The sequence below is a fragment of the Zootoca vivipara genome, chromosome 3 (genome assembly GCF_963506605.1).
Source record: "Zootoca vivipara chromosome 3, rZooViv1.1, whole genome shotgun sequence".
In the NCBI taxonomy this organism is placed as follows: Eukaryota; Metazoa; Chordata; class Lepidosauria; order Squamata; family Lacertidae; genus Zootoca; species Zootoca vivipara.
In genome coordinates, this window is record NC_083278.1 from 15,492,171 (window position 1) to 15,507,089 (window position 14,919).

General features: G+C 43.3%; 1 protein-coding gene across 1 annotated transcript in view; it reads left to right on the forward strand.

Annotated features, from left to right (window-relative positions):
• The window catches only part of PCSK2 (proprotein convertase subtilisin/kexin type 2), a 111,867-nt gene that overhangs the window by 88,225 nt on the left and 8,723 nt on the right, over positions 1-14,919 (forward strand). Inside the window, exons 8-10 of the mRNA XM_060272426.1 lie at positions 2,201-2,376; positions 12,035-12,250; positions 14,782-14,882. Of these exons, the coding sequence (XP_060128409.1) occupies positions 2,201-2,376; positions 12,035-12,250; positions 14,782-14,882 (493 nt within the window). The remainder of the gene's footprint in view (positions 1-2,200; positions 2,377-12,034; positions 12,251-14,781; positions 14,883-14,919) is intronic.

Sequence of the window (14,919 nt, forward strand, 5' to 3'; positions counted from 1 at the left end):
CTGCCCCAGCCAGCCAGCTAGGACCGTAGTGAGAGATGATGGGAGTTGTAGTCCAACAATTTCTGGAAGGTTGCATGTTTCCCTGCTGTAAACCATCTCTCTAGCAGCGCAAATGGCAGTAGCAGTTTGTGGAACCGAGTGGTGGCATTGTGTCTCACTGTGGAGTTGAGTTGTGTGGCACACTTACCTCAAACGTAGGCCCCCACTGCTTAAAAATGTATCCAAAACAAATAGCTTTGGGATTCAACTATTGGCAGGCATTTTTCATCTAGAATGTAGACAATAGCTCAGTGGTAGAGCATTTGCTTTGCATGTAAAAGACCCCAGGTCCAAACCCTGGCATCTCCAGGTAGGGCCCGGAAAACTGCTGCCAGTAAGTGCTGAAGCTGTTTCCAAATGTTCCCTTTGATGGAGCAATAATGTGTCAGACGGAAATGACCGCAGCCACATACAGGCTCACCATTCAGGTTATTGTTGAGGTCTACAGCACCATCAAGTGGCCAGCTAAAATCTGAAAAAGAAAGATTTTTCCAAGTCCGTTTCAGGATGAGAGCAAATGATTCACCCTCTTTACAGTCAGGCCTGTACAGTAATGGTAAAAGCCTGCAGTGAGTTCTTGAAGGAAGTTGGAAAGGCTCATTTCAAAGGGAAGAGGGCAGCAAAAGAGCTGGAACCTCTTTAGGGAGTGAGCGCATCAGAGGGACAGTTTGCGTGGAACCTTCTTTCTGATGTGCTGCTACATGCAGGTAGGTTTCTAGGTAAGAGAACCTCCGCTTATAGAGTCTGAAATGGTATAGCCCAGAATCCTGTCACCTTGGTCCATTGATTGCTTCTGCATAGATCAGTTCAATGAATTAAAAGCATGGCAGTTGAAAGCTAGGGCGCTGGGCTCTTTCCCATTCCATCCTCAAGTTGAATGGGTTTCCCTGCATTTCAGATCATATGCTCAGTCTAACAATGTCAAAAGAGACCACCTCCTTTCCAACTTTACACATTTCAGCATGATGCTGATCTACAGTTACTGCTGTCATCAATCTGAAGTAAAGTATGTGCATCAAAATAGTTTCTAAAAATACAGAAGAACATTCTGGGCACAGCAATCAAAACATCCAATATGCCATGCTAGGGGGTGGATGAGGGGTGCCTGGATCTGCCAGCCTCTGCCAGCAGGGGACCAGTAAGGGAGTCCTCCCTGTGAGGATTTCCCCAATTTGCCCACCCAAGGGCGGGCAGAAGCTACCTCCAGCAGTATCACTACCAGCAGCCAGAGTAGCCAGTGGGAAAAACAAATGGGTGTATGTGGTTCTCTCTCTCTCTCTCTCTCTCTCTCTCTCTCTCTCTCTCTCTCTCTCTCTCTCTCTCTCTCTCTCTCTCTCTCTCTCTCACACAAAGATCCAATGGATCTTGACCTAACTCTGCTTCAGACATTTGACAGCAATAAGCCCAATCTGGTCCTCTTTCCTGCACCAGCCTAGGATCTGCCATAGCAAAGAAGCATTTCCCCCTCCCCAGATTGCACCCCACACCAACTACCTAAATACTGCAGTGATGGGCCTGTGGGTGGAGCCATGGCTATGCTGCGCCATTAAGGACGCGGGTGGTGCTGTGGTTTAAACCACTGAGTCTCTTGGGCTTGCTGATCAGAAGGTCAGCGGTTTGAATCCCCATGATGGGGTGAGCTCCCGTTGCTCTGTCCCAGCTCTGCCAACCTAGCAGTTCAAAAGCATGCCAGTGCAAGTTGATAAATAGGTACCGCTCCGGCGGGAAGGTAAACGGTGTTTCTGTACACTCTGGTTTCCTTCACGGTGTTCCATTGCACCAGAAGCGGTTTAGTCATGCTGGCCACATGACCCAGAAAGCTGTCTGTGGACAAACTCTGGCTCCCTTAGCCTGAAGTGAGATGAGCACTGCACCCCATCGTCGGCTTTGACTGGACTTTACCATCCAGGGGTCCTTTACTTCCATTAAGACCCAGCCAAGCTTTTGGATTACCTTTTTTTTAATTGCAAAGCTTTGCATTCAGAACATTTAGAACAACTAAGTCTTGCCTCTGCCAATGTTGTGTATGAGATCATGTTTTGTGGAAGATAATGCAGATCCAAGTTTGGTGTTGCAGGGTTTACATGTGTCAAGAGGGGCCTTGACCTTGAGACCTGTTTCTTCAGCTCATTGTCCACATGTATGTTGCTTAAATCCACAGGCATCCGAATGCTGGATCAGCCGTTCATGACAGACATCATAGAAGCTTCCTCCATCAGCCACATGCCTCAAATAATAGATATCTACAGTGCCAGCTGGGGCCCCACCGATAATGGTAAGACTGTGGATGGACCAAGAGAGCTCACCTTACAAGCCATGGCAGATGGTGTGAATAAGGTAATGTGTCTGGTTTAAAACAGTTTTATCATGTCCCAAAGAGATTGTTTGTGGAGATGGGTTTAAATGGGACAAAGCATCAGTAGGGAAGGTCCTTTAACGAATTCACTAATGGAGAAGGTCAAACCTGGAACTTCTCTGTGTTTGAACTTATATATCACTAAATTGGCTGAAGGACCTTCCCCACTTAATTCTTTATTCCATTTAAGTCTATGCCATTGAGAGACAGGGAGAGGGAGAGGGAGAGATCCCCGTTGCCGCTCCAAATAAAGAAATAAAGAATTACTGAGAATTAAATAAAGAAATAAAGAATTACTGAGAATTTTTGCTCCACTAATTTGGTTAGTGGTTTTTCTGTTTCCCCTTTCACCTATCCTTCTTCATTGCAATTGCCATCATGAGGATAACCAAAATGGTTTTAGAAGTACTACACTTGGGCAAAAAAAAATGAAAGGCACAAATACAGGGTGGGAGACACCTGGCTTGAGAGCAGTACATGTGAAAAGGATCTAGGCGTCTTGGTAGACCACAAACTTGACATGAGTCAACAGTGTGATGCAGCAGCTAAAAAAGCCAATGCAATTCTGGGCTGCATCAATAGGAGTATAGCATCTAGATCAAGGGAAGTAATAGTACCACTGTATTCTGCTCTGGTCAGACCTCACCTGGAGTACTGTGTCCAGTTCTGGGCACCACAGTTCAAGAAGGATACTGACAAGCTGGAATGTGTCCAGAAGAGGGCAAACAAAATGGTCAAAGGCCTGGAAACGATGCCTTATGAGGAATGGCTTAGGGAGCTGGGTGTGTTTAGCCTGGAGAATAGAAGGTTAAGGGGTGATATGATAGCCATGTTCAAATATATAAAAGGATGTCATATAGAGGAGGGAGAAAGGTTGTTTTCTGCTGCTCCAGAGAAGCGGACACGGAGCAATGGATTCAAACTACAAGAAAGAAGATTCCACCTAAACATTAGGAAGAGCTTCCTGACAGTAAGAGCTGTTCGACTGTGGAATTTGCTGCCAAGGAGTGTGGTGGAGTCTCCTTCTTTGGAGGTCTTTAAGCAGTGGCTTGACAGGCATATGTCAAGAATGCTTTGATGGTGTTTCCTGCTTGGCAGTGGATTGGACTGGATGGCCCTTGTGGTCTCTTCCAACTCTAGGATTCTATGAACTTGCTTGCTTAGTGTTAAAACAAGTGCTACATTAATAGCACAATTATCAAATACATCTGTTTTACATCAAAATGTCAAAATACCAGAAACAGGGCCCCTAATTTGTATTAAGATTGCAACACACAGGGAGGGGAAATTTAACCCTTCGTGGCTGCAATCCTGAAAAACAATCACACCACCACCATGAATGACAGCACTGGGAGAAAAGCTCCCATGGGCACACATGAGGGGGAAAGCTCCCATTGGTGCAAATGGGAACTTTTTTGTAATTCTAATTTCCACACAGGAGGATTTTTGCCTGCTTTATGTGCTCCTAATGAAAATTAGGTGGGGAAGGGACTGTGCCTGGCATCATCATCATCATCATCATCATCATCATCATCATCATCATCATCATTATACGGTTGCTAAACATGGGATTCTAGTTTGGTCCCTGGGATGCTGTTAAGAGTAGCTTCTCTCCCTGCAATCGTCACAGTGATAGTATATCAACTGACTTAGGCTGCACAGTAAATCTAGGGAGATCTAGCAGAACTGTTGTACAACTGCTCATTTTCCACCCCAATAAATTTCTTTTTATTGTCTGTGATGATTTCTCACTAATAACCTTTTCACATCTTTTCCGGTGAACTTAACCTGCTAATAATATCCAAGCATGGCAGAAATATATTTAATAGCTCAGCCGTAATGCGTTGTAAATCTTAGCCCATTCCATGCTCCTTGCTGATCTCATGTGGTATTTTGTACTGACACAGCCCACAAGGGCATGAGGGGGACAAAGGAGGTGTCAGGGATGAAGCAGGATAACGGAGGTGTCAGGGGTGAAGCATAGGGAACTTCCACAGTGTGAACTTCCCCAAGCTGCTTGTTGCAAATTGTATTAAAAGGCAAGCTAATGTAAACCTTTCTGGACTCCAGTCCATTTTGAAAGAGCTTTACTCAGCAACTTTTGGATTACAAAGATTGTGTGCAGGATTCCATAGAAAGGATTCCATAGTCTTGTCCTCCCATTTTGTAGAGCATACAGGCAACTGTTTGAGTAGGGCTCCACATTGTCTGGAATACAAACTAGTCAGTTGAAACCAGTTAGGATTCTTGTGACCTGTTCTGGCAGCCAAATCAAACATGGGAAGATCTTCCATTACAGTTGTACCTTGGTTCTCAAACAACTTGGTACTCGGACGTTTTGGCTCCCGAACACTGAAAACCCGAAAGTAAGTGTCCCGGTTTTTGAACGTTTTCCGGAAGCCGAACATCCGACGTGGCTTCCAATTGAATGCAGGAAGCTCCTGCAGCCAATCAAAAGCTGTGCCTTGGTTTTTGAACGGTTTCAGGAGTCGAACGGACTTCCAGAACAGGTTAAGTTCGAGAACCAATGTACAACTGTATTGTGTTCATGAACAGCCAGAAAGGTGGGGCTGCAATGTGCCCAGCTCAACCCCAGGGTGGGAATGACACCCCTGGCTACGAGTCTTTTGAATTACAGATGTGGGACTTTTAAAAACTATTGTTGTTGGCATCGGTCTGTCTCTTGAGAAAATGGAGTTCACTTCCGGGGGCAAAGTCACGCCGCTGGAGAATCACAGCACTTGCCGTGGCTGTAGAGACCGGTAACCTGTAACGGTTTCCTCCAGCATTGTTTCTTTGCTGCATTCGCAGCACCAAAGTGACCTCTCTGGGGTGCTAGCCTAGGCAGTGTGCATGGAGGTCCTGGGCTGCCCGGACGACAAGACCCCCACCCTTGGCCTCTCTGATGTGGTCCAAAGGAAGGCAGAGTAATACATTTGGCACCACTGAGCTTCAGGAGTTTCCGGAAGGAGGTGTACAAAGACACCATCCAACCCTCTTAAGGACTCCACCCTGGATTTATGTAGGATTTACTTCTATGCCTTTTCTTCTTCAAAACGGGAACTATGACTGTATATTTTCCCATGGATGCTCTTTTCTTCTGTTTCCTTGTATTCCCTGCCTTTCACTTATGCACAGAAACATCCAAGCCTTTCTTTTCTTTGGAAAGCTCTCAGTGGTTGATGCTAAAGCCAGATAATTAGCACCCCTGCTACGATGTTCCATTTCAAGGCTTCAGCAGTACATACTAACTTGGCAAAAGAGGGAAAATATTAAAGACAAAAAGCACGACCTGCAAAATGTTCTCAGTTTTGTAGCAGTCTCATAAATGGAGATCATAATCCTTGATCTCAAAATAATCATATATCTGGAAAAGTCAGCTATCAAGTTAATCACATCTCAATAATAACTGCAGTTGCCTGTGAGGTTTGAAACGTTGGCTGAGATGTGGTGGTCTTGTAGTAAGGTTAAAGCTTACTGGAAAATGATATACAGTACAATGAATTGAAAAGGATGTTCAAAATAAGTTTTATAAAAAAACAACAACAAGCCCAGAAGCTTTTCTTTGGGGAATTATAGGGACAGAACTACCTAAATTGTATAGAAATTTATTTACATATGCTAGCTACTACAGAAGCAAGAATGCTGCTTGCCCCAAAGTGGAAAGAAGCAGAAGTCCCAGTAAAAGAAGAATGGATACAGAAACTTATGGAATATGCAGAAATGGCGAAACTTACCGGAAGAATAAGAAATCAAGATAGCAAACCTTTTATAAAAGAATGGAAATGGCTTATTGAATATTTACAGATAAATTGTAAACAGATAAGAACATTGGCAGGATTATTGTAATAACCTGCAGTTTCCTAAGAGTATATATTTAAAGAAGATGAATAAATGAGCAAATTAAGTTGATTTGGATATGCAGAAGTTATTAAAAACAAATTTAAGGAACCTCAGAAAGAGGGGGGAGGAAGTCAAGTTTTGAAATGTCAGAATTATTGTAAAATCAGTGAAATGTATAAATCTGAAAAGTACTGTATAAATAAAAAGTTTTTTAAAAAGAAAAGAAAGAAATGTTGGCCGAGGAAGGGGTGTTCAGATATTAGCTTTAAAGTTTTCTAGGGACCGCTCCGGCGGGAAGGTAAACGGCCTTTCCGTGCGCTGCTCTGGTTCGCCAGAAGCAGCTTTGTCATGCCACATGACCCGGAAGCTGTCTGCGGACAAACGCTGGCTCCCTCGGCCTATAGAGCGAGATGAGTGCCTGGACCTGATGGTCAGGGGCCCCTTTACCTTTACCCTTTACCCCTTCAGAATAGCTTTTGGACTAGATAACAACCATCAAGCCCCAGTCCAAAATGGATCTAAAAGTATGATTTTTAATTTTCTTCTTCTTCTTACATTCATATCCCACCTTTCCTCCAGGGAGTTCAAGCTGTCATGCATGTCTGTTCACCTCCCCGTATCCTCACAATATCCTTTGTAAGGTATGTTTGGCTGGGCGACTCAGTGAGCTTCATGGCTCAGCCTCCCAGGTCCAAGTCAGTTTACTGCCCATTCGCTCACTTTTTAGAGGCCCCATTGGAACTCTTCACAATCTCTCATTGTGATTTCTTTGTGACTCCGAACAATTTAGCATTCTCAGCAAACTTGCCCACCTCGCTGCTCACCAATTAAAAACCCAATTAATTAAAAAGCCAAATACCAGTCCTTGAGGGGCTCCACTTTCTTCATTTCTCCATTTGGATAACTCTCCATTTATTCCTCCTCTCTGCTTCCTACTGCTTAACCAATTCCTCTCCTCTTCCTCCATTCCTGTTAAGCTTACTCAAGAGTCATTAGTGAGGTACCTTGTTGAAAGTCTGAGTACACTATGTCAACTGGATCACTTCCCTCTGCATGCTTGTTTATGCTCTCAAAGAGCAGGAGGGAACAGGAAACTATGTAAAGGATACAGTAGGCTGATAAATAGTAGATGCTGGGGGGAAGGCAAGACGGGGGGGGGCAAACGGCATCAGTTTGTAGGATTCCTAAAATCATCTGGTTGGCCTCATTTGGGAGTAAGATGCTGGACTAACTAGACCTTTGATTGGAAACAAGTCCTTTTTTTGCACACTTTTGAAGTAGTGTATTTTTATGAAGTTTGTTTATTATTATTTTAAGAACCGTATCCCTTCACATTCTAGTTTTATGTGACCCCCTCCCTTTCTTTCTCCCTCTCTGCATAGTTGAAATCTCTGTTACATGCATAATATAAATCCAATTTAGGACTATTTTCAGAATAGGAAAGTAATTGTTCTACAGAAATGTCATGGATCTTTAATATAACTCCAACGTGAATCAACATTGGGGTCTCTTCCTTTGCCAACCAGAGCTTGAATTTAATTTACAAAGGAGATTACTCATGAATAAATAATGAGAACTGAAATGTTGGCTGAGCAAGAGAGGCACACCGGGAATGCTAATGCACTGCTAAACTGAAAGTGATACTTCTCAGTATTCGAGAAGGGGCTCAGAAGAAGCCAAGGTTCAGCCAAGTTGTGCTCCAGATATTTTGGACAGCTCCCATCATTCCTGGGTGATGTGCTCTAAAACAGGCATAGGCAAACTCGGCCCTCCAGATGTTTTGAGACTACAATTCCCATCACCCCTGACCAATGGTCCTGTTAGCTAGGGATGATAGGAGTTGTGGTCCCAAACAGGTGGAGGGCAGAGTTTGCTATGCCTGATCTAAAACATCTTGTTGTTGTTGTTTAGTCGTTTAGTCGTGTCCGACTCTTCATGACCCCATGGACCATAGCACTCCAGGCACTCCTGTCTTTCACTTCCTCCCGCAGTTTGGTCAAACTCATGTTCGTAGCTTCGAGAACACTGTCCAACCATCTTGTCCTCTGTCGTCCCCTTCTCCTAGTGCCCTCAATCTTTCCCAACATCAGGGTCTTTTCCAAGGATTCTTCTCTTCTCATGAGGTGGCCAAAGTATTGGAGCCTCAGCTTCACGATCTGTCCTTCCAGGGAGCACTCAGGGCTGATTTCCTTAAGAATGGATAGGTTTGACCTTCTAGCAGTCCATGGGACTCTCAAGAGTCTCCTCCAGCACCATAATTCAAACATCTAGAGGACACCAAGTTAGAGGAGGATGCTCTGTAAGAATGAAGATAATCATGCCTTGTAAGCATGATGATTCTTCAACTTTGTTCCCATTTTAACGTTACACCCAAGATCTTTGAACTTGCTTATATTGCCAATTTATATATTTGTGGCTTCATGAGCCGTGTTCATCCAGTTTCAACATATTGTTGTCTAAAGGAGAAACGTTCTTAATCAACCGATTGCTGTGTGTGTGTGGTTGGCTTTTTATATCAGTAGGGTTTTCAAAAAGAAGTCACTCTTGGAAAAAGATTAAGCTTTTTCTTTTATACTAAGGCTGTGGTCTGAGCTTCATCACAATTTGCAGTATGTCATCTGTACCTTTCTTCCTGCATTGCCAGTGAATGTTATATTGCCTCAGTAACATGGCTGCGCCTAAGGCACAAAAAATTCTACAAAGGTGGAAATTGCCTGGAGGGAAGTATTAAGAATTTATGTTCTAATCAAGGCATCGTGATTGGGTTCTCCAGTGGAAGGAAAAACCCAGGTGTTAAAAAATAAATGGCTGTTCTCATTTTCCTTTAGCCGCAGTTATGAGCAACTGGATTTGTCATTGTTAGAGGGTGAACAAAAATGCAGTGGGGAAATACGAATAGGAATGTCATAGAACTATGCAAGTCACTGAATAAGTCACTGAGAAGCAACCCATAAATCCCCCGGATTTCCTACCTGCCAGGGAGGCTCCATTTTGGGTCCTGGCGCCGCCCAATTTCCGGTGCCCAGACATGTGTAGTGCGGCACCGGAAGTTGCTTCTACGCATGTCTGGGCACCGAAAATCGGGTAGAGTGCATAGCTGCCAAGTCTCCTGTATTCCCCGGGAAACCCCCGTTTTTCCAGCCATTTCCTGCTGGCAGCTTGGATTTAAAAAACCCCTGTAAATCCCCTGGATTCTTACCGGCCCGGGGAGGCTCCTTCTGCGCATGTCTGGAGTCTCTGGACATGTGCAGAAGCGATTTCTGGCGCTGCAGCCATTTTGGAAATGGGCAGAGCATGCGCAGAAGCAACTTCCGGTGCTGCTCTGCCCAGTTCCAAAATGGCCACAGCGCGGCTTCCGGTGCCGATCCCGGATTTTTCAATCTGGGAGTTGGCACCTATGGTAGAGCGGCACCGGAAGTTGCTTCTACGCATGTCCGGAATATTTTTTAATATTGGCCATTATCGATTGGATGGCAACAGATCTTAGAACCCCTGCCTTTGCAAAGTTCATGGTCTTATGGACTAGCACATCTCTCAATTTGGAAGTTTTCACCCTGCATCTTTACATACAGTTCCTGTTCCAGAAGATCTGTTAAATTAGGTTATTTTGCATTTCTCCTCTCCACTTTCACCTTACATGTGCTATTGGCAAGTCTTAATACAGATCAAATACTGGCAAGTCTGGGCCACCAATTGCTCTTGTTTCTGCCATCCAACTCTTAAATCTGACCAAATGAATCTGTATCAGTTGGTTTTGATATATAAGACAGAATGTTTCTGGGTCCAACAAGAGGCACCAAGAATGAGGAGTAGTTTCATATATATAAAAACTTTATTCAGAGGAGCCCCGACAAATTAGAAGCTCTTATCATTATATAAGCGGTGTGCTCTATTTCTTTCACACACTCAGATCACATCCCTGCAATTGTATAAAAATGATCCAGATGCTTTATGTTGCCATTTTAAAGAACAGCAGGAGCTTTTTATCTTCCATTTGCAATTTCAAATCAGAATTAGGTTTTGATTCCCTTTTGCACAGTTTCTTAGTTAGAATCCAGAGGGGCCTATTATATCTTGCAAGGGGCCTATTGGCTTATATGCCCCCCCCCAAACCTATGAAGATGAGAATACACACACACACACACACACACACACACACACACACACACACAAACAAACACAAACACTCCAGGCATGATTCTATGTGGAAGAACTTTTCTTATTTTTCCAGAGTTTTTGTGCATACCTGATCTAAGATTTTTTTAAAATGTGTATGTGCTTTTTCATTCACTATATGTTCAAACATACATCAAGTTAGACCACTTCGAGAGCAGTTGGTGGTACATGGGAATGTATATTTGATCAACTTGAATGCTTCCATCATCTTCCATGCTGTGGTATTGAACTGGAGTCTATTTATTATTATTATTATTATTATTATTATTATTATTATTATTATTATATATTATATATTATTAAAAAATTAAATAGTCTGAAATATTTGATTTATTTGGGTCATAACAATTGCTGATTGTGTGAATGGGCATCTTGTCTCATTAGACCCTAACGTCTATGATGGCGATCTGCCCAAAGTAGCCTTTGGTGGGACACAGAAATTCTTTCTGCCTAGGTGATCCTACTGATCTTCTTAGCTCTCTCTGCCCCACCCTTCCCTGTTTAAAGAGCCCCATCATTTTTGTCTATTGCAACACTGGGGAACTTCTGGCTGCAGGCTTAGTTACAGCTGATCATCAGCGCTTGCAGAGAGCTGTCAGTTGGGTTGTGAAGCCTTGATGATCAGCTGATTGTCACGGCTTCAAAGTGTCACTCACGCAACATAGTTGAATTTCAAGGTGCAGATGAAAGTGGGCCAGCAAACATCAGCGTGATGTCAGATTGCTAATAGGTGGGCAGCCAGATCCCATTCCCCACTCCTGGTCTATTGTAGAGTTGTGTTTATCATATCTCTTTTCTTTGTCAAAACAGACATATGTGTATCAAAGCTACTCACCCTTCTTAACAAACCAGGGACGCTTTCCAGCATAAACTCTCTAATTGCGTCTGACTGCCAGATAACCAAAGGGCTGAGCAGGTTAAGTGGACTTGTGTCCGTCACAACAAAACGCTGGCTCTGATCCTATTGTCCCTGCAATCGATTCTCTCTCATGTGTGTCTTACTAACTGCTGGGAAAATCTTTTGTGTGCTGAGAAAATAGAGATTTAAAGGGGAACATCCTAAGCACAAAAGAATGCCTGTGATTTGCCCCAGACAAAGGTGTGTAGGACTCAATACATTTGTCACTTTGGGTAACTGTGAATTTATCTACATTTCTCCATATTAATACAAAAGGTAAAAAAGGTAAAGGACCTCTGGACAGTTGTCCATTCAAAGGCAACTATAGGGTTGTGCCGCTTAACTTGCTTTCAGGCCGAGGGAGCCGGTGTTTGTGCACAGACATCTTTCTGGGTCATGTGGCCAGCATGCCTAACCGCTTCTGGCGCAACGGAACACAGTGACGGAAACCAGAGCGCACGGAAACACTTTTTTTAGCTTCCTGCCCTATTTATCTGCTTGCACTGGCGGGCTTTCAAACTGCTAGGTCGGCAGGAGCTGGGACAGAGCAACGGGAGCTCACTCCGTCGAGGGGATTTGAACCGCCGACCTTCTGATCGGCAAGCCCAAGAGGCTCAGTGGTTTAGACCACAACACTACCCGTGTCCACATATAGCTCCACAATAACATGAGCCTGTGTATATAGCCTGAACCTGACAAATCTGAGTTCCCCTTTCCCACAGGGCCGAGGTGGCAAGGGAAGCATCTATGTGTGGGCCTCTGGAGATGGAGGAAGCTACGATGACTGCAACTGTGATGGTTATGCATCGAGTATGTGGACCATCTCCATCAATTCGGCTATTAACGACGGCCGGACGGCTTTGTATGATGAAAGCTGCTCCTCAACCTTGGCTTCTACTTTTAGCAATGGGAGGAAGAGAAATCCCGAAGCTGGTGTGGTGAGTAGAGAAATCACAAATTGTAGTGCTGTCTTTTCAAAACATTAGGGGGGGTCTTCCTTTCCAAAAAGGAACACCCCTCTACATCTTTTGACCAGCTGGGCCTTGCTAAATCTTCCCAGCAAGCATCTAATGACTAGAGCAGATATTTAATGCTTGGAGGTGCTGGAGAGAAAAGTGGTTTTGAAACAGCTTTTACACTGTGTAGGCCTGACCTAAGATAGACAAACTTCTCGGTATATTTTGTCTCAAGTTATACCCTGGTCATGTTCAGTTTACCATTGTTCAGACTTCACCATGTAGCGGCAAACCATATTTTCAAAAGGACCTAGTGAGTTCTGATTTGGAAGAATCTTAAAAACAAAACAGAAAACACAGTGAGTTCAAAAAAAAAATCTTCATTGGGATCAGCCTTCAGTGATAATCCCATGGTAACTGGTGTACCTGAAAATGTTTTCATTGACATGGTCCTCAGAAGACTGGGCCTATGTTGCTTTTATGATCATTGCAAAACTGACTCATTATAGGAAAACTGGCTAGGGAAGGTACGCTTTGGCCACATTTAACCTTTTAAACTGTGGAAGCAGGGAGTTATTGTTTTTTGTTTGTTACTATGGTATGTATTTTTGTGTTTTATATTGAAAACCACCCTGTGATCCTCGGATGAAGGGTGGTATAGAAATACAATCAATAAATCAATCATTGAAAATATAGAAACCATAGCTTAGCATGACATAAAGAAGCTGCAGCATGCCTCCTGCCCTCCTGTGCAGCTGCGAGGAGTTCAAAATGTTTCGCTTCCATTATTCCTGAAACACAGCTTGATGCGTTATCTAGACCATCAAATTGGCAGTTGGAGGATGGATGGTGGCCAACAGGTTGAGGTTGAATCCTGACAATACAGAAGTACTGTTTTGGGGGGACAGGGGGTGGGGAGGTATGGAGGACTCCCTGGTCCTGAATGGGGTAACTGTGCCCCTGAAGGACCAGGTGCGCAGCCTGGGAGTCATTTTGGACTCACAGCTGTCCATGGAGGCACAGGTCAATTTTGTGTCCAGGGCAGTTGTCTACCAGCTCCATCTGTTTTTTTTAAATTTTATTTAAATCACCAACAACCAAACACAAACAGTGAAACCCCCCCAGGCGGCCAATACATTGGGTGTACATAAACAATAAAAACATGTTCAAATCAATGTCATATGTACAATTCTATATTTATTAAGCTCTACACTCCACAAGGTTATTTAACTTTTAACATTTTAATTACCCCAAATTGTTCAAACCCACCCAAATAATTCAATATCTTTTCAAACCAATCCTCCTCTTTCTCATTGACCTTAAACACTTTCATTTTATGCATCTTCACAGTTAGGTATTCTAAAATTATAATATTATTCAATTTTCCCCTCCATTTGTTCACCCCAGCTCTTCTGCATTTTTCCAATTACTCGCTATAACCTGTCTAGCTGCAATTACCATCAATTTTACACATTTACATTCCTCTTTTGTTTTTAAGCTGGTGCTACCCAGGCTAATAAGAACCATTAATTTAGATATTTTTTCCACAAGTCTATCCACAAACCAATCCAGAATGCAGCAGCTAGAACGGTGACTGGGAGTCGCCGCCGAGACCACATAACTTCGGTCCTGAAAGACCTACATTGGCTCCCAGTACATTTCTGAGCGCAATTCAGTGTTAGTCCTGACCTTTAAATTCCTAAATGGCCTTGGCCCAGTATACCTGAAGGAGCATCTCTACCCCCATCGTTTCAGCACCAAGGGCCTCCTGGCGGTTCCCTCACTGCGAGAAGTGAGGTTACAGGGAACCAGGCAGAGGGCCTTCTCGGTAGTGGCACTTGCCCTGTGGAATGCCCTGCTACCAGGAAATAAACAACTACCTGACTTTTAGAAGTCATCTGAAGGCAGCCCTGTTTACGGAAGTTTTTAATGTTTGTTGTTTTATTCTGTGTATTATTCTGTTGGAAGCTGCCCAGAGTGGCTGGGGAAACCCAGCCAGATGGGCGGGGTATAAATAATTTATTATTATTATTATTATTATTATTATTATTATTATTATTATTATTATTTGTGACTTATAGTTAACCTTTAGTGACTGTGTTACACAAAGCTTCTCAGCCTTCTACAACAGTGAGCCAATGGAAATTGAAAGCCCTAGGTTAGCTCCTGGTGGGTTGGATCCAGAGTTTATATTGAGTTGGGGGACACTCTAGTCTCCTAGTGGGAGCCTCTGTGTCTCTGTTACTAAGCAAATAATCTAACTGAATTTTGAATAACTGGTGAATGAATCTGAAACAAAGTTAGTATTTACTGGTTAATTACAGTTTCCTATTTAAAAATAATAATAAATATTTCAACTGTCTGTTCAGAAAATGAAAAGAACCAAAGTATATTAAAATAACCCCCTTTTTAAGCAAAAAATATTTCATACGATTTTCATCTGCCTATCCAGCTTGTAGGAGAATGGAATGTTCTCCCTCCCCGATGTGAATTTTTCTATATCCTTGTTGCAGGCTACGACAGATTTATATGGCAACTGTACGCTGCGCCACTCTGGAACATCTGCAGCCGCACCAGAGGCTGCGGGAGTGTTTGCACTGGCGCTGGAGGCAAAGTGAGTGAAAACAGCCATCAATTATACTGTTACAAAT